The sequence below is a fragment of the Apium graveolens genome, chromosome 10 (assembly GCF_009905375.1).
Source record: "Apium graveolens cultivar Ventura chromosome 10, ASM990537v1, whole genome shotgun sequence".
Classification (NCBI taxonomy): domain Eukaryota; kingdom Viridiplantae; phylum Streptophyta; class Magnoliopsida; order Apiales; family Apiaceae; genus Apium; species Apium graveolens.
The window spans coordinates 159,324,523-159,345,323 of NC_133656.1; the positions used below are offsets into that span (position 1 = coordinate 159,324,523).

Here is a 20,801-nt window from a genome sequence, read left to right on the forward strand (position 1 = left end):
CCATATGAATTAATTACATGTCCTCTTTCACTTGCTATAAATATAGTTTGAATTTGTGAATGAGGATTGCACCGAGCATTCTTTCTCTACTCTTTCTCTTACTCATCCAGCTCTCTCTCTGATCAAATATAGTAGTTTTTTTAGCAGCTCTTTTATTGTTACTATAGCCGATATTTTATGACAATAAACCGATATTTGGGCCCTTTTTACGCAAGTGACATCATTATTGGGTTTTTTTTCCCAAAAAATACTACAGTTTTACTTAATAATAAAAAAATGTAGTGTTATTAGTTTAAAGATTTAATCAAATTGACTAATTCTTGTCCAGTTCTAGCCCCCATTTCACAAGTCGCCGAGTACAAACCAAACCCCCATCACTAAAACACCTTCCATTTCATCACCTATACATACACATCTACATACACATCCCCCCTTTTGATTATTTAAAATGGCGTGGCTGAGGTCAGCATTGGATAAAGCTGTGCAGGTTGGTAATAAGAGTAATTTAACTCGTGCTGTAAAGAATTACACTGATTCTGTTGTTCATCAGGCTGGTCAAGCTGTTGCTGAGGGTGCTAAGCTTCTCCAGGACCGTATCGTAAGTCCAAAACCCGAAAAACTGTCTTTTATTCATTTTTGCTTTTTGCCCTAATTTTTGAGTTCATGATTAGATGTTAGTTTTAGGGTATTGGATTGTTTAGGCAAAAGGGGTTGCTTGAAATGTGTCTGGGAATAAAACCCATGTTTTATTTTTGAAGAATTTCGATTTTCGAGAAAGTTTTGAATAGGTTGAAGTGCAGGTGTGTATTGGAGTTGATACAGGTCAAGGCATTGGAATGAGATGGTTTAGTGAAATTATTAGGCTGGTTGTTTTTTTAAGGGTTTTGTAATTGGACCCTTTTATAAGATTGAGCTGCTTTTGTCGAAGTATTCAATGGTATTTTTTACTCTTAGGTTGTGTTTGTTGCGATGATTATAATGCCGGGACTACATAGGATTCACCCTTGTTTTTTTCAATCTTAATTCAGTATGTCGCTGTAGGGACTTCATTGCTATTTAATATGTTTTTTAAAGTAGTTGTTTACACGATAAATATCTAGGAAAACCCTTTTCAAAGAGACATTATTTTTTATATACAACATTTTGGTTTTTGAGTGAAGCTTATCTTTGATAGGTGTAATTTCTTGAACATTTTGGTTTTCAAGTGAAGCTTAAATTTTGATAGGGAGTAGCCCTTTGGTTTTTCTAATATCATACATGATTTGATATTGTAAATTTTTAATTAATCAATTAAAGATTTATTCCAAATTTTATGATATATTGAGCCAGAAGATGCTCGAAAATCATGACGATTAAAATCTAATCATCTGTTTGCCTTCTTGGTTTATTTCGTAAGAACACATTTAAGATCTTGATCCTCCTTTAAAATGAACCTATTTGGCTTATCTTAAAAAATTTCTTATAACATAAAAGATTGTTTGTTATCTTTGTTATATATATATTTGAAAGATAATATCGAATTCATAAAATTTTAAGATTAAATTAAATGACAAAAATGTTAGGAGTTGCATGTAATGAGGATCATGTTAGTTTTATCAATTTTTTTATAAACTTTAAATAATTTGCTTAAAGTATATGCCTGTTTCTTATTTTAAAATATAACATGTAAATCACTTTTAAGACATAAATCAAAATTTAACAAACCGTTGAATAAGTAAATTTTTTTTCTTTAACTTATTTTAAGCAATAATTTACTTCTAAAGGGAAAACAAGCAGATTCTTACCTTTATCAGAATTACCTTCATCTACTGCTTTCTGAAGGGAGTTTTATACTGAATTTGTACAATTATTTGACATGTTTTTGTACAATTTCAGGGAGCCAGAAGTTTTAAAAGTTTTAAGCAGGCAGTTGACAGATTGGAAGAAGCTTCTGTTTCTTGTCAGGGACCAGAAAGGACTCTTCTGATAGAGAGGTGGTTGGTTGCTCTTAAAGAAATTGAGGAATATAAAGAAAGAAGTCTTGAGCAGCATCCCTCCTCTGAAGAACCAAAGGAAAATCTGAAAAAACCGTCCATAGTAAGTATCTTTTTTTAATCTATAATTCAGTTGTTTGATCAACATGCTAATTAGTGTAACACTTGTCTGATATAAAGTAAGATTCTTTTCTTTCTTTTTTTTGGTACATAATTTTTTTGTTTTATAGAAAAAATTTATAATCTCTGTTCTGTTCCCATGCTCTAAACCTGACTCTTTTCCTTGGCTATTTATATATACATCAACTTGTGGTCTATAATGTTGTGTTTGTTGGGATGAATGAAATTGAAGGGAATGAAATGTAAATTTGAACTTAGTATGGGTAAATGTTCAAAATTTTCATTCATTTCTCCTTTCCATTATTGACAACGTAAAGTACAGCTCAAACCTCTCAATTTAAAAGAAAGAATGCTCCAAAATCCATTATACCGATTATATTCCCAAATATCATCGTAGAGAAAATGTACTCACACATCAGTTTTTCAAATCTTCCCTACTACCTACATTATTTCTCTCTAATTTCCTTCATTCCATTCTCCCCACCCAAACAAAACATAAGTGTATATCCTCCATTTAAAAAGATAAGAAATAAATATTTTTTTTAAATACACTAAAATGCTTTGGGGATAGATCTTCATTACTTTCGTGCCAAATATATGTTCTGAAGTTAAGTGTCCTCTGTTAAATTTTGGTTGTATTTGTATTTTTAAATTTAGCACTTACTACCTACACTATCTAAAAGCAATCTGATTAAATTATGGGTGAATCTAGAGTGATCATCAATGGGTTTTATTCTATAAGGTCCATAACAATATGATTGCTTCCAGAACATGCAAGGGGCATGTATAATAACCAAGAGAGATTATTTAATCACTCTCTTTGCACATGTGTAGACAGGTAACTGATTTGTTACTTTATTAAGTGGTAGGAGTTCTAGTAGGTATTTTATTTTTATAACGACTGTAGGTATGACTAATGAGATATTGGGGCAGTAATTATTGATCTTGCCTCGCTCTTTCCTTGCATCTTTTTTGGGGGCCTTGGATTTCATAAACTCTTGAATTTTAACAGTGTCTAGAACAGGGTAAGTGGTGGTAAGTACCATCTTTGGAAGAATCATATTAGCTGTGTAACTGAAGGAGCTTTAACGTTACATAGATAAAGAAGCCTCTCATGTCCATTACCTTGTTTCTGATTTCTGTCACGTCTGCTGAAACTTTAGAATGTCTAGAAGATATGTATGAAGTCATCCAATATGTCTCTCTCTACTCGTGACAGGTCTTATATTACGATTATGACATCGGGGGGGAGCCACTGAATTTTCGTGATGTTTTTCTCTACAGTCAAGCTTTGGAGGGCATCACATTATCAATGGTACAGGAACTTTACCTAGTCTTTTACCCTAGTCCTCAGCTAGATAGAAGCAAAATTGTTTTACAATATTTCTTATGATTTACTAATGTTTAAAATTTGAATAAAATTTTCTTTAGCTGTGTATTGTAAAGCTAAAAGTAGCAGTAGTAACATTTTTAACTAGAGTGCAGCATAAATGGTGGTAAGATAAACTGTGAGTTTCGAGAAACGAGCACGAGTAGAATCATATATGCAATGACTTTTGTTCTCTTTAATCATAAGAATAATTTGATGGAAAAAAGTAAATAATCTATAATTAGCTGCATTTGTTTTTCATGTCAGTATATGTTGATATTTACAATTTGATCAACCTTACTTGGAGGTACCCATGGGCTATCTCTATTATTATGGGCTTTTGCTGTTACTAAAGTTAACCACAGAAATTTTCTATTTGTTTTAGATTATTGAAGCACCAAAAGAGGAAGAAGTTTCTTTACTCCTACTGCTGTTTGGGTGAGATTTCTAAGTATAGTTATCTGCTGGTTCCAAGTAGGTTTACATAATTTAATTAATTTGAGCATTGTATATGAGAACTGATCAAATGATGTGCTTGATCATGCAGGTTTTGTCTTACTGGTGGGAAAGAATTTCATCATGCAATAGTGAGCAGTATTCAGGATCTGTCAAAAGCTTATTCAAGCTACAAAGATGAAGTTCTGGTAGAGTCCTCAATGTTCTACCATTTATTAAAGATGTAATTGTGTAATATAAAACTTGAGGGCTGGGTGTATGTGTTGCTCATTAAAAATCGCAAGTTAAAATGCCGTTAGGGTAGACGTCATTTTATCTTATGAGAAAATGGCACGTGAGTACGTGACTTAATTTGGAATATTATCGTTTCTAGGTCAAGCGAGAGGAACTTCTCCAGTTTGCACAAAGTGCTATATCAGGACTGAAAATGAATGCGGAAATTGAAAGGTTTGTATGTAAACTTATTTTTAAAATATTTTATTCTTCTTAATATATTTGCATGGACAAAACTTTTCTCCTGTATTATGCACTCTTCTTAATATATTATGCACATATGACATCACTGAAAATTAAAGTTGAAAAAAACATCCAGAACAATTTTGGTATTCATCACACACTTGCGCATGAAACCTATTTGGTTTGATTGCAAATTTAGTTTCTACCACTTACCAGAATAAATTGTCAATATCACATGCTTGACTTGTGCAGATTTGTCACCAATTGGAAATACAGTATAATTCTAAATAAAAGGTAATTATTTTGATTTTTTAATTGATTTCTCCCCACAGAATAGATGCTGAAGCTTCTTTGCTGAAGAAAAAGCTCGATGAGATAGTGGCAAGAGCAGAGGCTAAAGGTGAAGGCAATACAACAGCCTCCAAAGAAACAACTTTTTCCACCGTGGAGGTGACTCTAGTTGCATCTTCTATTTGTTTCCTTGGCTCTTACATTATACTGCAATATGAAGTGTTTCGATATTTATGAATAGTACACAAGATGTGCTAACTTCAGTGGTAAGTTTTAAATCTTGTACATGATTCGCCCACACATATTGATAAAAACATTAAAAATAAACATTTAAAATATTCAGATACACGAGTGGCTTTCAGAAATTGGGAAATAATTATTATAGAAGGTAGATTTTTAGTACAGAAACCTCATTTTATTTCAAATGTTTGGACTTCGGACGATAGTTTACTCAACTGACACATGAAGTACTCAATATGTTACTGTGGTGGTTAGCCTCACCTCTCATTAATGTAGTGTGCATATTACTAGCTTCAATGGAAAGGAAAACATATTAAGAGAAGATAAAAGATCTACATATTTCTTTTGCCTTGCTATGTTGCTGTTTCTATAGTCTGATTGTGCCTTCACTGTGTAGGATCTAAAAGAAGCTCTTGCCCATATACGAATTTGCTCTAGATTAGAAGGGCTTTTACTGAAGAAGAAATCTCTTGGAAATGGCGACTCCCCTGAGGTTCATACGCAAAAGGTACATTATGGTCTGTACTTTTTGATTTATATTACGTATATTTTAATGCACTCGCCTGTTCCTGATGCTTACAATTACATTTACATAATGATAGTAAGTGTCCATGCATTTTAGATTTGCTGCCTTCTCCTTAGTATTAAATGTCATTATGAGGTTGGAGTTTTGTAGAGTGTACAATATTAATTTTATATGGCATGCCAACCCATGTGGTTAGATTACACAAGTCCCTATTAATAGTCCACTAATCCCCAAAAGGAAATTTTTGTATAAGTTGCGACGAAAGTTTCCATTCTCAAAGCATACTTCTGATTTGATTCATAACTAAGCATGCTTTTCACTATTAGATGTTAAGAATTTAGATTACGCCGACTGGCCTAAACATAATTTTTACAACTTGTGCAGGTTGATAAGTTAAAAGTCTTGTCTGAATCTCTTGCTAGCTCCACAACAAAAGCTGAGAAGGGCATCTCAGAAAAAAGGTACGATACTCAGCCATGACCTTTTTTTTTCTTCCTATTATGGATTTATGGTACACATGCTGCCTATACTGATTTTACATTTTGTTAAAGCAGTACTTGAGAAGACAATTTTAGTATCATTGCTGCAATTATTACAGTAGTGGAGTGTTTATGTCAGAATAAAGGTCGATCCCAGTTCACAAGGCTCCTAAATGTAGTTAAGTAGGCTTTTTCTTAGTAGCTCGCTTGATGATATATTACGTCAGAATAAAGGTCGTACCCGGTGCACAAGGCTCCTAAAAAAGTGAATTAAGCTTATATCTGTTTGTACTTCGGTCCACATTATATAAATAATAAGGCTACAATACATGAACCTAGGTTTCCAATTAAGGTGCCAAATTACCTCCCCTGATGAAAGGGTGGCTTCTCGGCGTTGTTTGTCCTACTGTTATGTTTACTATTCGATCTTTATATGGCTTAGTTTTTGTAGTTGTGAAAACATAAAGTTTGAAGCTTTCATCTTCTTTCCATCGTTTATCTCGTGGCTTATTATGATAATTGTGTCTTGCCAACCTGAAAAAGACCTATTGATTTTTTTCACAACACGACATTTAATTGTTTTATTCATTTTTCATTATATATAAAGCTGAATCTAAGAGTTGCAGTTGGACACCCCGGCAGATCTGTTTTATTGGTAAATTCAATGCATTTTTTGACCAATAAGTGTCTGCGACCTGAATGCTATATTTTGTTTACTGAACTTGCTGTGAATACCTGATATATGCACTGGAACTCTGGAAGTACTATCTCTTTATCCATATTGACTCTTTCATGTAGCTTAAGTGTGGTGCATATTATTAAAAAAATATGTACCTGTTAAATGTAATGTTCATTTCCATCTTTTCGTATTTCGGCAGAGTGCATAAAGAAGAGGCATTGAAATTCCGCGTTATAAAAACAAGTGAAGTGGATGAAATAGAGAAGGTACGGTCCTTTTATGATGGTATAAAAAATTTGGCTCCTTTCACCTTTGTTTTTTTTATATTACACATTTATGCACTTTGTATAGTATTCGTAAGCACTTTAAAATGTCCTTTTTTTTGCATAGACATCATGGTATATATAAACCTGAAATATTTTCAGTTTAAGAAATCTCTTCTATCTATCTTGACAGGATAAGTGCCTTTATTAGTTATACTAGATGTCTTGGAAACATGATACTTAAAAGCAGGAAAAAGTTTGCATGGTTCCAGCATAATGATGTTCTTCCAATTTGTCAGCTGCAGTCCTTACCAATTCAAAGGTGACTGTGAATTTATGGGCTAAACCATAAAAAATTTCAAGAGGGTGAAGATAGAAGTTATTAGTAGTGTTTTAGAAAGTGCTAGTGACTGCTCTTTTTATGATCCAGCCATGTAGCCTAATGGCGCTTAAGGCGATCCTAGTAGTGACGTTTAATTATTATTAAAATTGGTTATTTTACCCGGACTCGCGTACGGGTTTCTGACACGGGGATGGATCCTAGTATCAGATTCTCAATTTCAAAAGATTCATAGATATGGATCCAAAATTGGACCTGGATGTGGGACTCATCATGCAAGTTTAACACTTAGATTTTTTATGTTTTTAATTTTTTGAACTTTCTAAATAATATTCTCTATTATCAGCAACAAATTGAATGGACTTGCTATTTATAAAAATTGATGATAAAATCAAAAATATAAACAAGAATAATAGTCATGTTGATTAAGTTATAATTCATTACTTTTTAATAAGTCATGTCCAGTTACGCTTGTCTAGGACTTCATTGTGTGAATTGTAGTCTCACTTTGTAATGAAAACAGCTTGAGTATCCTTTTCACTGAAATTGATACTACAATATTTTTGCACTTCCTGAACACATATATCTACATTGATCGATGTGAAAGTGTGCCATTTTGAAAAATATTTGGAGTTTTATTTTGTCGCTGAGATGTAAAATCACATGTTGACATACACTACCATAAAAATCACACATCAGAGATAAATATGATGGTTCATCACACTGATTGGATAGCACTTGCTTGAACTACATCATATTTAATTCATTCTATCGAGGAACACAAATAGAAATCAACAAAATATGGCAAGTGCATATATTTTCAGGATTTTTTTGGAATTCATCAGGGAAAGTATTAATAATTTAGGATCTGTATCATTACTTGGAATATTCTACGGTATATTTAGTTGTCTGTACTAGGCTAGATATTTTTATATAATATTATACTCCCTCCATCCCTCTCATTTCTTTACACTTTGTTTTTTTGGATGTCCCTCTCAATTCTTTACATTACAAAAGTTTCCATAAGTAGTAAAATTTTATAATACAAAAATTAACCACATTCACTACTTTTCTCCACTACACCCATGACCCACTTTATACATTATATATTGATTGGTCCCATCACTTTACTCACTTTTCTTACTTTTCATTAACTTACACTTCTTCTTAACATCCGTACCCAACCGTACCCAACCCCAATGTAAAGAATTGGGAGGGACGGAGGGAGTAGTTCCCTTCATCTCGAATAAGCTGATACAATTGATTATTGACTATTGAGGTTTGCTCCCTCCGTATGGGTTGTGATCAATTAATTTCTCTTCTGAATTCTTATTTTAGATTATGAAGGGCTTGTGTGCTTTTTACATCTCCACTACGCACATCATGCTGCTACCCCTAAATCATTTTTACATTTTCTTTGTAATTAACAAATCATTCCAAAGGTCCCATCTTCCTTGATTTTTGGAGCCGTATGAGACATGATGAAGACAATTTATTTGCCCTGGGTATTATAAGTTTTAGCATTTTTTATTGTTTTTTCAGGAAATAACTGCTGAAATTGCTGATCTTGAGAAGCAGAGAGATGAACTCGAAGCTGCATTGAAGAAGGTTATCATTAACTCATTTCTATGTGTTCCTCATATTAAGAAATGTTTGATGATCTTGCAATATGCAGCTAACTTCTGGTAGTTAAACATTCACACAACTTTACAAACTCATAAGTCTTTCATCTCTCGCCATATTTTGCTTTGAAAACCTTTCAATTACATTTCCTACAGTAATACTGACCCTGTGATGTTCGTTGAGAATAATTAAAAGTAATTCGACCATATTTAAATTCTTGTTGATTAGTTTTATTAGCTGCAATTTTGCAGTGTTAGGTAGATAGTGTAGTTGCTAAGTTTTAGGAGATTTAATTCTTGTGTATAATTTTGTCTCTTGTTTTTATGTATTTTCCTACTTTAAAAGTTAAACACCAACAATATTTCTGCCATTTTGAAACTCATGTAAAATTTATATTTGAGTAGAAGATTTTGTGCTTCAACCTGTCTGCTGAAATTGGATTATTTTACCTGGTCTTCTGAATTTGGAATAGAAAAATATGTTTGTTTCATTGAATTGATAAGACTTCATTCACCTCATATATTTTAGTTCCTAAATATTAAAATGGAAAACTCTTCTTTAGATTTCAGTCATATTTTGTATGATGGTAAACACTATTCCGACTTCCAAATTTTTATAGGTCAACATCTCATTGGCAGCTGCCAATGCACGCCTGCGCAATGCAAGGGAGGAAAGGGACCAATTTTATGAGGCTAATGATCAAATTGTTGCACACTTGAAAACAAAGGTACGTGCTCTATTTCTCCCTTAATCTATGTTTTTTTACATGTATCCACTTGTTGACTTGAATCATTTACACGTACTTGTATCTTTGTTTTTCGTATCTAATTCAGATCATGCTCGGCTTTCTGAAATTGTGCTTATCATTTTTTTTATACACTAGGAAGATGAGCTATCAAACTCCATGGGATTGTGTACACAAGAAGCAGATGTTCTTCGTACTTGGATGAACTTTTTGGATGATACTTGGGCTTTGCAATCGTCAACCACAGAGACCAAGGAAAAGGAGGTCAGGTATGTACCTAAATATATTTATTAGTCATGGAAAATATCTTGTTATCCTGATTTTGACAACAAGTGTGTGCATTATGTAATTAAATTTTTAGTCATGTTAAATATCTAATTGCTTGCTTATGCATTTTTTAGTGCTGATCTGGAGAGACACGAGAAATATTTTGCAAACTTGGTCATCCAACTCCTTTCGGCATACGAGGTATTGTTTATATCTCTTTGAAAACTGAAATTTCAAATGACATGATTGGTATGATCTGCAAATTTCCCTTTCTAATCATTTGAGTAGCAGTGGGTGGGTATGACATTTAAATTTCTGTACAGAACGCTTTGAAGCCTTCAATTGGCCGTTTTGAGAAATATGTTGAGAATTTGAAGAGTTTGGATGAAGGGTAAAGTTCTTGTATATGTATCACTTTTTAAAAGTCAATAATTTTATGGCTCATCTTAATAAGGTTTAAAAGAGTTGTTATATAAAACAGGTCAACAAATCCATCTGCCGTGGGTTCCAAAGAACTACATCCAAGAAAAAATCTAGAGGAATATCTAGATTATGAAGCAAAGGTGATAACTAGTTTCTCCAGAACAAATTAATATTTCCACAATTATGTCACGTAATGATTGAAAATACAGTTTCTTACCATCTTATTATTATAGCAACTTGTGCATTTTAAATTCAAAAGATAACTTCAGACTGCCTTCAATATAAAGTTTATTTTTTGTGGTACATTTTTGAGAAGGTATCTAATTCGTATCTAATATGCCTCATAGCTTGTACTTCTGGATACCAGTATATGTATTGCTTTTCTATCCCAGGTGAAGGTAGCAAGTTAATACGTGGTGCAGTAAATGCTATCACCTAATCTGGTCTTGGTCGTTGTACACAGTTTTTAAGAATATCTATATACCTATTAATTTGTTGACCAAATTCTGTGCTCTAAATAGCGTTGTTACTTCCTATGTGGCCTTCATCATTCTTAACCTTAGAGCAAGTCCAATCGTGATGCCAAAAATGCGATTGGACTTGAAATCAAATATATCTTAGTTAAGCTACATAGAACTCGTGCTCCGAGTATAGTTTTAAAATGGCACCAAATATATCTTAACTAAGCTACATTTTTAATTATCTAATCTTTAATTGCACAATTATATTAGTCACCGTTACTTTAATAATTCATTTCCCTCCATTTTCCCACTTGCATTCTTATGTGGCAATTACAGTGAAATATTCATCTGCATCTGGTTCTATATTTAGCATCAAATATAGCAATTTGCTATTTTGCATCCATGTTTAGTACGCCATTGGAGTGAGATTTTTTTTTCTTGGGTGTTATATTACAGACATAGCATCAGTTTAGCACTTCATTAGACATGTTCTATACATATGCATTAATTAACTTGTTGAAACTGTCCTAGCCTATTTTTGTTGTTTTTCCTTCCTATCCCTTCACCCTGTTGTTTATTTATATTTCGAACATTTTACAAATCTAACGGCGGTCTATGAACTTCAGTCTTTTTGCACTTTCTTTCCAATTGCAGATTATAACGACTTTCAGTGTTGTGGATAATATTAAAGAGCAGTTCTACTCGGAACAAGGAGTACATTCCAGGTACAGATTTCACAGTGTTTTTCTAATGTGTACATGAATTTTCTTTTGTCGTATGCATTCAGTTAATTCAATGTGTTTATCTTCCAACTTTTTTCAGCAAAGAAGATACAAGGGCTAAAGAACTCTTTGATAATATAGAAAAATTGAGAGTGGAATTTGAAGCCATTGAGAGACCAACTTTAGAGTTGGAAACTCCCGATGACGAGGCAGAAATTTCTGACGATGAGGAAGAGTCCTCGTCTGGTGAGAATCTGGAAGAAAATCATCCAGAGACACTGGAAGCTGCAAAATCACCTGAAAGTAAGAAAATTGCTCACCCAGATTCACCTTCAACCAAGTCAAAGCAAATTTTAGCAAAAATTGAGTACCCAGATTCACCTTCAACCAAGTCAAAGCAAGTTTTAGCTCCTGAGGCAGAAATAGAAAATTTAGAGTCTGAAATTGGGGAGGTTAATCAGGATTACTCTGCAGATGAAATCGGTGGCTGGGAATTTGATGAGCTTGAAAAGGAACTGATTTCTGATAAAACCACAAGTAACAAATAAATCAATAAACATAAAAGTTACTGTTAACTAATTTTCTAACTAAAGTAAGTTAGGTGGCACGTAGTGCAGAAAATATTTTCTTTGTAATATCTGATTTACATGTTCTGTGCATTTTTTAAGATAAAATTGTAATGATACATTACACCAATCATGTATATTCTTGAAACTTGTATGGCATGGTATGGAAATCTAAAACAGATTGCAAAATAAAGAATATTAACCGCGAAGCTTCTTGTTCCATTTTATCAATTTTGTTGGTTTAAGATATTTCCAAGTTTGTTGTATGATAGATGCCTGATCGTATCTGTTGATATCCCGTTTACTGCCCAGAGCTCGTGCAACGGTAGAGGCTAGAGTGAGTAGGGGATGAGCCTTTGCAAAATCCTGTCTTTTTCAAACTAAACTGGCCTCAGGTTTGTGATTGTTTACATGCCAATGAAATAGCTGATTCTCGAGCTTGTAAACATGAAATATTATGTTTCAAGACTAAAAAAAGGGATGAAACTTCAAAAACATACCAGGAAACAAGTAAAAGTAGCACCACTAAATTTAAGGGTAAAGTGGTTCTTTAGATTCTATCAAATATTATAAACGAATATGTAGCTTCTTTCAAGATTTTCTCACATTAAATTAGATACGAGCACACCAAGAGAGATTGTTTGATTAAATTGTAATTACAATATTGTTCAAGACTGCAGAAAAACAGGTTTTGAAATATGGGAATGGTTTAAATATAGATAAGCATGATGTGTTTGGCAGAAGAAACAAAAGTTGATTTATATGTTAATTAGGTTCATGATCCGATGATTGTTTAAATTATAGATAATGCCATCCCTTCATAATCCCACTAATTATCTAGCCAACATACCTATAGTTCTAGTATGCTTGTTTGTTTTATGCTTTTGGAGTTATGCAAAGTCTTCGAGACATGACATTGATTGATTAAACGTCTGGATGTTTAGGTTGGAGGTCAAGAACCTACTATTTGGACGTATTATGTCGAGAGTCGAACCTAGTCCTCCCAAACTCTGATATCATGTAAAGGAACCGGTCACTGTAAAGACCGTTTTCAGGATCTTATACTAATATTTTAACACTATTAACATGTTTACAAACACGGGCATGTATCTCACTCCGATATTTCACCCCTGAATCTGACACATACGTACTTAAGTGCATAATTTTTGTTTGAAAGCACAAATATGGTTAGAAAATTACTATTAAGCTGTTAAATGTATTATTAGGTTGAAGAAATGCAATCTGATGGCAGCAATTACAATGATATGAAAGATTGTGGTGCTTAAAGTGAGATTAGTAGGAGTCCCACTAATTAAAAGAACTGATCTGTAAAGAAGTTGATCCTCATGAAGAGGTATGATTACTATAATTATTAAACAATACAAACTAACATGGCTAATGATTCTCTTCTTATTTTCGGTATGAAATCAACAATTAGTAAAAGTCACGTAATTAAACATAGTTTTGAATCATTTCCTTCTCTCTCCTTCTTTCTCGAAGGAACGATGTATTAGCGTTTTGAGTTCTCTTTGTTTTTGTGTGTCAATTTTTAATCATTGTGAAGTTTATTGAAATTTAACATAAATGAATATATAAATTTATTTTGTGTAATCGAATCATATGTTGTGTGATTTTCAAGTTTGTTTCTGTAAATTAGGTCCTATTATCACACTTCTTTTTCATTTATTAAAAACAACAATGCTTTTAATTATGAGATCCATATAAATATATAGAGAGTTCGCTTTCATTTATGAGTGAACATTCAACGGAACAATGACAACCCCGTCTACACGATCACAGTTTTCCGCACTTTATAATAAAATAAACAAAAACTTCCCTTTCATATTCTAACTCTTTTAAAACTCACCCTCGGGCCTCAGTGAACTCCTTGAACTGAAACAGTCACAGAGACAAAGCCATTGCTGAGAGAACTATACAGAGAGAACAATGACAACAAACTTCCATTCAGATGATCATGAAGAGGAAGACTACATTGAAATGGAACTCAGTTCACACAGCGATCGTTTCGTCGGTGTCATGAGCTCTACTACACATCCTCCATTAGATTTTGAGTTCCAAATGTACTCTAGCTCTTTAAAGAGATGTACAACAATTTCTCCAGCTGATGAACTCTTCTACAAAGGTAAGCTTCTTCCACTTCACCTCCCTCCACGCCTACAAATGGTCGAAAAATTGCTCCAAAACTCCAAATCCTACGATACAGACACCTTCGAAGAACTCCTTAACACACCATTAGCTAACAATACACCTGCATTCAGTGCTCCTGTCAAACCCCGGAATATTTCACCTTCCGAATCCTGGCAGTTTAGTAGAGACCAAAATCCTGAGGAGAATTTTGATGAACTGCCAACTGAAATGAGTGGGTTCGTTGGTAGCAAAACGAGAAAGTCATGGACCAGAAAGCTAAAGCTAGTCAAACAGGCTTCCTTGAGTTCTAAACTGAAGTTTTCACGTTCCTATTTCAGGTCGTTGTTTGCAAAACCTGGATGCTCGGATGAATCTTCTAATGACGATCACATCATAATAGCAAAGAATCCATTTCAAAATATTCAGACAGAAGGCTATGAAATGCAGCCCAAAACTAAGAGCTTTGCCTATGAAACAAGTTCAGACACTGGTGCTAGGAGTCAACACAGAAGGTCATTCTCTGGGGTTATTAAGTAGTTTTCCCCTGCCAAGTCTTCAACTTCTTTCGGAAGCTTTTACAAGTCGTCAAGCTCAAGTGCTTCGGAAAGATGTCACAAGTTGCAACCCCTCAATAGGAGCAGCAGTACAAATCCAGATATAGAGAATTCTATTCAGGGTGCAATTGCACATTGCAAAAGAAGTTCTCAACAGCAGCTTCATTCAAGAAAATACGGAAGTGATATGGGTTTTTTCTCATCATCGGCTTCTAGGATTGTAAATGAGGATCACGAAAGAGAAGAACTTTGCAGGGGTTGATGCTCGTAGAGTTATTAGACTTGAAGAGAAAGAAGATGTTGAATAATGAGTATTCCTCTCCTTTCTGTCATACCTTTGAGTAGAACTTTCGTTACCTTTCATTTTATTGATTAAATCAAAAGTATCAAATTTTCAAAACAATGGGGAAATATATATCTTATTGCTGGAAATACAGATTTATAAGATGTTTCTGAGATAAAAAAAATATAAATTGAAAATGCTCATTGCAGAAATTTATTCACTCTCGTGACTGCCGAGACTCAGACTGTCAGACCCTCGTCTCTAGTTAGTTGTTACCAATAAAATGAGATATATTTGAAAGTTCTCAGAATAGGGAGAGCTAACGTTTATCGGCTTCTTTTCCTCTTCATGTTTATAGCAAGAAATTTCCCTTGTATCATTTAGTGGATCCGACTCAAATGAGAACTATGCTCAAAATGAGAACCGGAGAACCAAATATTATTCTATCTCAAGTGCATAACATTTGGTTATCAAAATTCTCCAGGGTTCCCGCTTGAGTCTTTTAAAATCCTCTTCTTGGATCAGAGGGACTATAAACACCTGCTCATTTAGCAAAAAACGAAAAAAGAAGACAATAAGAAATAGCTCTTATATTCCTGCTCAGCTGCTCTCATACTTCTAAAAGGGTCACTGTTTATTCTCCTATAAGAAGCATCCATAAGTACTACCATGTAAAAAATGATAACCTGGTAAAGTAATTAGAACAGTGTACATAATGAACTCATATACAAATACTCCCAATAATCATCTTGCCCCGCGATGAGATATCGATCAGGGATTATTGAGGGTTGGAAATACAACTGTCTGGTCGACCAGAAAATCTGCTAAACATAATTTTGTGCAGAAACACTCCACCCCACGCTCAGGCATTTTAAATATAATTCCAGAAACACATCTTCCAGGTCTTTCCAGATGTATATTGTATTTTATCTTTCTCGTCTCCGTTTTCTTAGTACAACAAACAAAAAAAACACCAATACTTGATATAATCTGGTAAAAGATATGGACTAGACCTGATATTTGATAATGCAGCCGTAATTAAGACAGTCTCGCACCCTTGAACTAGACTTTACTAGTAATGTAACTGTAATTACAATATTATGATCTTTGCAGCCCCTTTCCAACAGTTCCTCAGTCGTATTCAACATTAGGGTAGTTTTTGGAAGCTAGGTCCCATGCTCTCTATTACTTAGAGTGCATATATCCTGTCAACTTCTGAATTGGAAAAGTCAGAATGATGCCATGAGTTGGAGCCACTTCTCGCAGACTTCCCCCTCTTTCTTAATGATCGGTTTCTCTTGGACTTCACAACATAATAGGTCATCGTACCAAGAACGCCAGCCATTATGATGCCCCCTACCACAGTAACCAAAATTGCAGCCCACTCATACTTACGACCAACTACTATATATGAGGATGCCATGAATGCGACGGAAGTACATACAGAAGCTAACCACATCAGCTTGTTAATCACTTCCACTACCTTTCTTTCTGCTTTTGTCTCACCCCTAACTAATGTGATTTGAACTACGACAACAGCCAAAGAAGTGAAAAGTGCAATAGCATTAAAGATGAAGAAGATCTTAAAAGATGCACGGCTCACCACAACGGCCGTTCCATTATCGTTATCTCCCCCAGGCACAGTAAAAATAGCTGCAAATGCTACAGTTGCAAAAAGCACAGCCACTACAGTGACCGAGTTGGTGGCATTGTTGATTCCTTCTCGATGAAGTTTTCTGAGTTCTTTAGCAATTCCGTAAACATTCTTGTTTGTTCTCTTGGTTTGTTCAAGCTGGGTGTGGACATCTTTTTTAATTTGACTCACAGTGTTCCTCAATTCATCCCTCGGTTGATTAAGTTCATTAGCTCTAACAGCACCATGGCGAACAAGGCATTCCTTTATATCTGATGAATCTTCTGAGAGTGGGAGCCCTTCAGCTATGTCCAGGGCGGTTTTATGTTCTCTTGTTAGTGCATTAACATTGGTATCAGGGAGGCATAATAGCTCATTCACTATCTGCAAAAAGTGGCCCATGTCATTAAGTTTTGACATTTTTATTTCTCCAAGTGTTAGCACAGATACAGAATGTATTTCAAGCTTTGACTGCTAAAGCAGAGACTATAATCTATTCCGTTCACTTGTGGTTTCATATAAATGGATAAGGTGGAGATTTCTAGCATGAGTAGTACCCCACATAAATCAGAAGTTCGTCCATTAAGTTTCATACGTGTTATTCATGTCACATATTCAATGTTCGGCAGTAAATTTAAGTTGCAACCCACAAAATGTCTAGGTTTATCTTTATAGAAAACTGAAGTTGGAAAAAATGTTGCAATATAATTTTAAATACCTCAGCTCGTTTCTTCCTGGTGGCTACATGTAATGCTGTGTAACCAAACTTGTCAGGAAGCATCACAATAGCTGCATCAGCATCAAGCAGCAGTTTCACCACCTCACAGCTAACACCTTTGACAGCCATATGCAATGCAGTCTGTCCTTTTTTATCTTTTCTTCTTGCTAACTGTGGATCTTTTTCAAGCAGTGACCTCACAATTTCCACATGTCCCTGTCTAGCAGCCAAGTGCAATGCATTTTTCCCATTTGATCTGGGTATCTCTAACAAACTACAATCCTTTAACAATAGCTCGTTTACTACAGAGATATGACCTCTTGAAGCTGCTGATATAAGAGGGGTTGCATGTGATGGGCCGATTGTTTTGCTAAGCTCAGGATCATGTTCTAGAAGCACCTGGACAATAGCTGGAAGAAAAGATAACAGATGTAAAGAGTCGGATTTTGATTAGAATGGTCACTGACAAAAATTAAGCATGTCAATACCATTCTTTATAGTGTAGCCCAATGATAAGTAAAATTCTATCATTAAAAACATAAATTTTTAAATGAAACTCTTTTGGTTAGGGAATATATAAGAGCCTAAGATGTGACTATTACATGTAAATAATTGGTCATTTACTTTGTCTATATTTTATCTGTAGTGAAGAGACGTTTGAATAATAAAAACAAAACACGCCCAGTGTGCACAAATACATGGTGGATTCCAAAATTATGTTGTTGACAACTTTAAGAGAGAGTAAAATGCATCACCAAGGTATCAGCAGAAAATGCAAAGGTTATGCATATACATCTTATGCACTTAAATCCACGCTAGTATCTCCTCTACTGAACAAGTACCTATATCTGTCCCCATTCTTACAATTACTCAACTTCCAAGTATAAAAAAACAATATATAAATTCTCCTACCACTTAAAAATTACAAATTAGACGGCCTCTTTATTTTGTATATTACAGAACCACAGGAGCTTTCTTAAAAACTGAAGAGTTCTTTATATACACATGATAGTTAATATCATTCTCCTAGTGAGATGGTCACAATATACCTTCTAAAAACAACTTCAACCCTCATATATTTATACTACATCTGTCTGGCTCCTAAAAATTGAACCCAGTACTGGAGCTTTTAAGTTGGTACTTGTTCTTGCTATTGCATGTAAAACATAAGTACAAAGTGCAATAAAATAAAATTTGATTTACATTTCACAATCACATAACCAATTAATACTAACAGAAACTTCGAATTATTGAAAATAAAAGAGGCTGAAGAATTAACCATGATGCCCTTGAGTAGCAGCTATGTGCAGAGGATCAAACATTGATCGATTTTTCTTCGTCAACGTCTCCTTATTCGAATACTTTAACAACTCCTTCACAACCTCAAGATGCCCCTTCTCAGCCGCAGTAAACATAGCGGTCTCACCTAATTCATTTACCTCATTCACAACCGATGCCCTAATTTCTGCAACCTCATTATCAAAATCAGCTCCACTTAGAGTCCCAACCATTTGATTATTTATATCATCAAGAATCTTCTTCACGGCAGTAAGATCTCCGCGCTGAGCCGCCAAATGCAGCTCCGTGTCATTGTGGCGGCCAGTCACTTGCTTTACATACTTCTTCTTCCCAGCTTGATCCATCCTTTTTCCGGAATTAGACAACACCAAAGCTGGTGCTGTTGCAGATGACGGGGATGGTGAAGGTGATGGCTCTAGCGATTGCTCGACAAGTGGGGTGTGATTAATTGACGGAGTTGTCATTCCTTTTTCCAAATCTCTATCACCAACTGTATGATCAAGAACTACTCTTAAATATATAATAGGATTTTATCAAAGCATCTAAATATTCACATTTCTCTATATTCTTGTTAAAGAATATAAAAATACAATCTTGGACTCGCCGTGCCTCTTTTCATTTTTCTATCACGAAATAAATGATCAAGATTCAAAACTAGATAAAAGGGTTAAATCAAAACGTCACAAAATCCGATAAATCACTATTTCTTATCTTAAAAATATATACAAATACTTGAACTCATCATGCCTTTTTCCGATTCTCTATCACAAACTGAACTATCAAGAACTACTCGTAATTCTTAAATCAACAATATGAATATTCACTCAAAACAACTAAAAAACTCACAAATCACCATTTCTCATCTTAAAATTATAATACATACATTCTTGGACTCATCATGCCTTTTTTGAAATCTTACTCACTAATACAAATAATCTCAAGAACTACTCTTGAATCAACAATAACATTCCACCAAAACAACTAACTTATCTCAATTCCTCATTTTGTTTTCTTATAAAAAAATATAAAAATACAATCTTTACCTTATCTAGCTCAATTACATACATATGCTTATCTGGGCCACTAAAATCTTGAAAATCAACCTAAAATCTTGAAAATCAAACTGAAATCTTGAAAATTTTCATTTTCTTGATTTGGGTCAAGCTAAAATACAAACTTTTTACTTGATCATTTTTAAATATGATCAGCTCAGCATCCATACATACCTATACACACACACACTCACAGATAAAAAAATAAAGAACAAGAAAGAGGAAAGGTACCTTCTTCAATGGAAGAACTCATGGTTGTATGTACAAAAAATAGATACAAGGAAAAGTGAGTGGTGAGATAATTAGATGAGTTGTGAAAAAGAAAGCAAGACCATAAAGACTAAACAAAGGATGATCAGGCAAGTAAAAGACAGAAATGTGAAGTGTGTTAGGAAAAGTCTTCAGTCTTGAGTGGTGGCTCCTATTTTTTGTATTTTAATATTTTTCCTTAAATATTCTTTTTCCAGATATCTAAGTTTTTTTGAATTGCGGATGAATCATTATAAAGGAACATATTTTCATTATAGTAGAATTTATTTTATTATTTGAAGTTATTGACTTGATTAAGTTAAATATATAAATATTTTTATTATGCTTGAATCGGAGTGAATTAATTATTTCATGTAAATCATTTCTTACTAGATATTAATTTTCGAGATTAGAAATTAGATTGGTTTAAAATATAGAATAGAGTAATTTTCAAATTCTATTCAAAAGATAATTTAAAATGAAAAATTAACCAAAATACAAAATTAATATTATAAGATGTGATCTCTTTTGGGAAATATTATTTTCGGAATAAAATTTGTATTTGCACAACTGAAAAATTATGAAAAGACGAAATTACCTCTCACATTATTTATTTTTATGCATTGGGCAGTTTTGTCTTTTCATGCTTTATTTGTTCTGAAATTTAAAATCAGCTCTGAAAATAACATTTTCTCCTCTTTTTCAGACTTTTTACAAATTAGAATTTTACTCGGAAAGGCTGGACATTTTAAAAGCTAAATAAGACCAGGCACGTACCGTGTTTTATATAAACTTTCAGGTAAAATTGTTCAAATTACATTTCCAACCAAACTAAGATCTTATAGTTTGCCGCTATTTCTTCATCT

General features: G+C 33.8%; 3 protein-coding genes across 4 annotated transcripts; 2 read left to right on the forward strand and 1 right to left on the reverse strand.

Moving 5' to 3' along the window:
- Positions 1–306: 306 nt before the first annotated feature.
- LOC141690128 (uncharacterized) lies at positions 307–12,208 on the forward strand. 2 transcript variants are annotated; one of them, XM_074494780.1, is made up of 19 exons: positions 307–487; positions 551–598; positions 1,876–2,076; positions 3,313–3,408; positions 3,848–3,900; positions 4,010–4,106; positions 4,292–4,365; positions 4,707–4,824; positions 5,303–5,413; positions 5,816–5,892; positions 6,789–6,855; positions 8,735–8,800; positions 9,435–9,542; positions 9,699–9,829; positions 9,962–10,028; positions 10,151–10,218; positions 10,309–10,390; positions 11,366–11,436; positions 11,534–12,208. In XM_074494780.1, the coding sequence occupies exons 1-19, from the start codon at positions 449–451 to the stop codon at positions 11,979–11,981; spliced, it is 2,022 nt and encodes a 673-aa protein (XP_074350881.1). In that variant the 5' UTR covers positions 307–448; the 3' UTR covers positions 11,982–12,208. The 2 variants fall into 2 exon arrangements, with proteins under 2 accessions (XP_074350881.1, XP_074350880.1); XM_074494779.1 differs by having other exon boundaries at positions 307–598.
- A 1,535-nt stretch (positions 12,209–13,743) lies between these two features.
- Positions 13,744–15,261, forward strand: LOC141691216 (putative membrane-associated kinase regulator 4). Its single transcript, XM_074495954.1, has 2 exons — positions 13,744–14,672; positions 14,703–15,261. The coding sequence occupies exons 1-2, from the start codon at positions 13,947–13,949 to the stop codon at positions 14,961–14,963; spliced, it is 987 nt and encodes a 328-aa protein (XP_074352055.1). The 5' UTR covers positions 13,744–13,946; the 3' UTR covers positions 14,964–15,261.
- Positions 15,262–15,656: 395 nt separating this feature from the next.
- LOC141689254 (ankyrin repeat-containing protein ITN1-like) lies at positions 15,657–20,074 on the reverse strand. Its single transcript, XM_074493494.1, has 4 exons — positions 19,918–20,074; positions 18,615–19,124; positions 17,336–17,745; positions 15,657–17,001 (listed from the first exon to the last, which is right to left on the reverse strand). Exons 1-4 carry the CDS (start codon positions 19,937–19,939, stop codon positions 16,174–16,176), a joined length of 1,770 nt encoding a protein of 589 aa, XP_074349595.1. The 5' UTR covers positions 19,940–20,074; the 3' UTR covers positions 15,657–16,173.
- Positions 20,075–20,801: the final 727 nt, after the last annotated feature.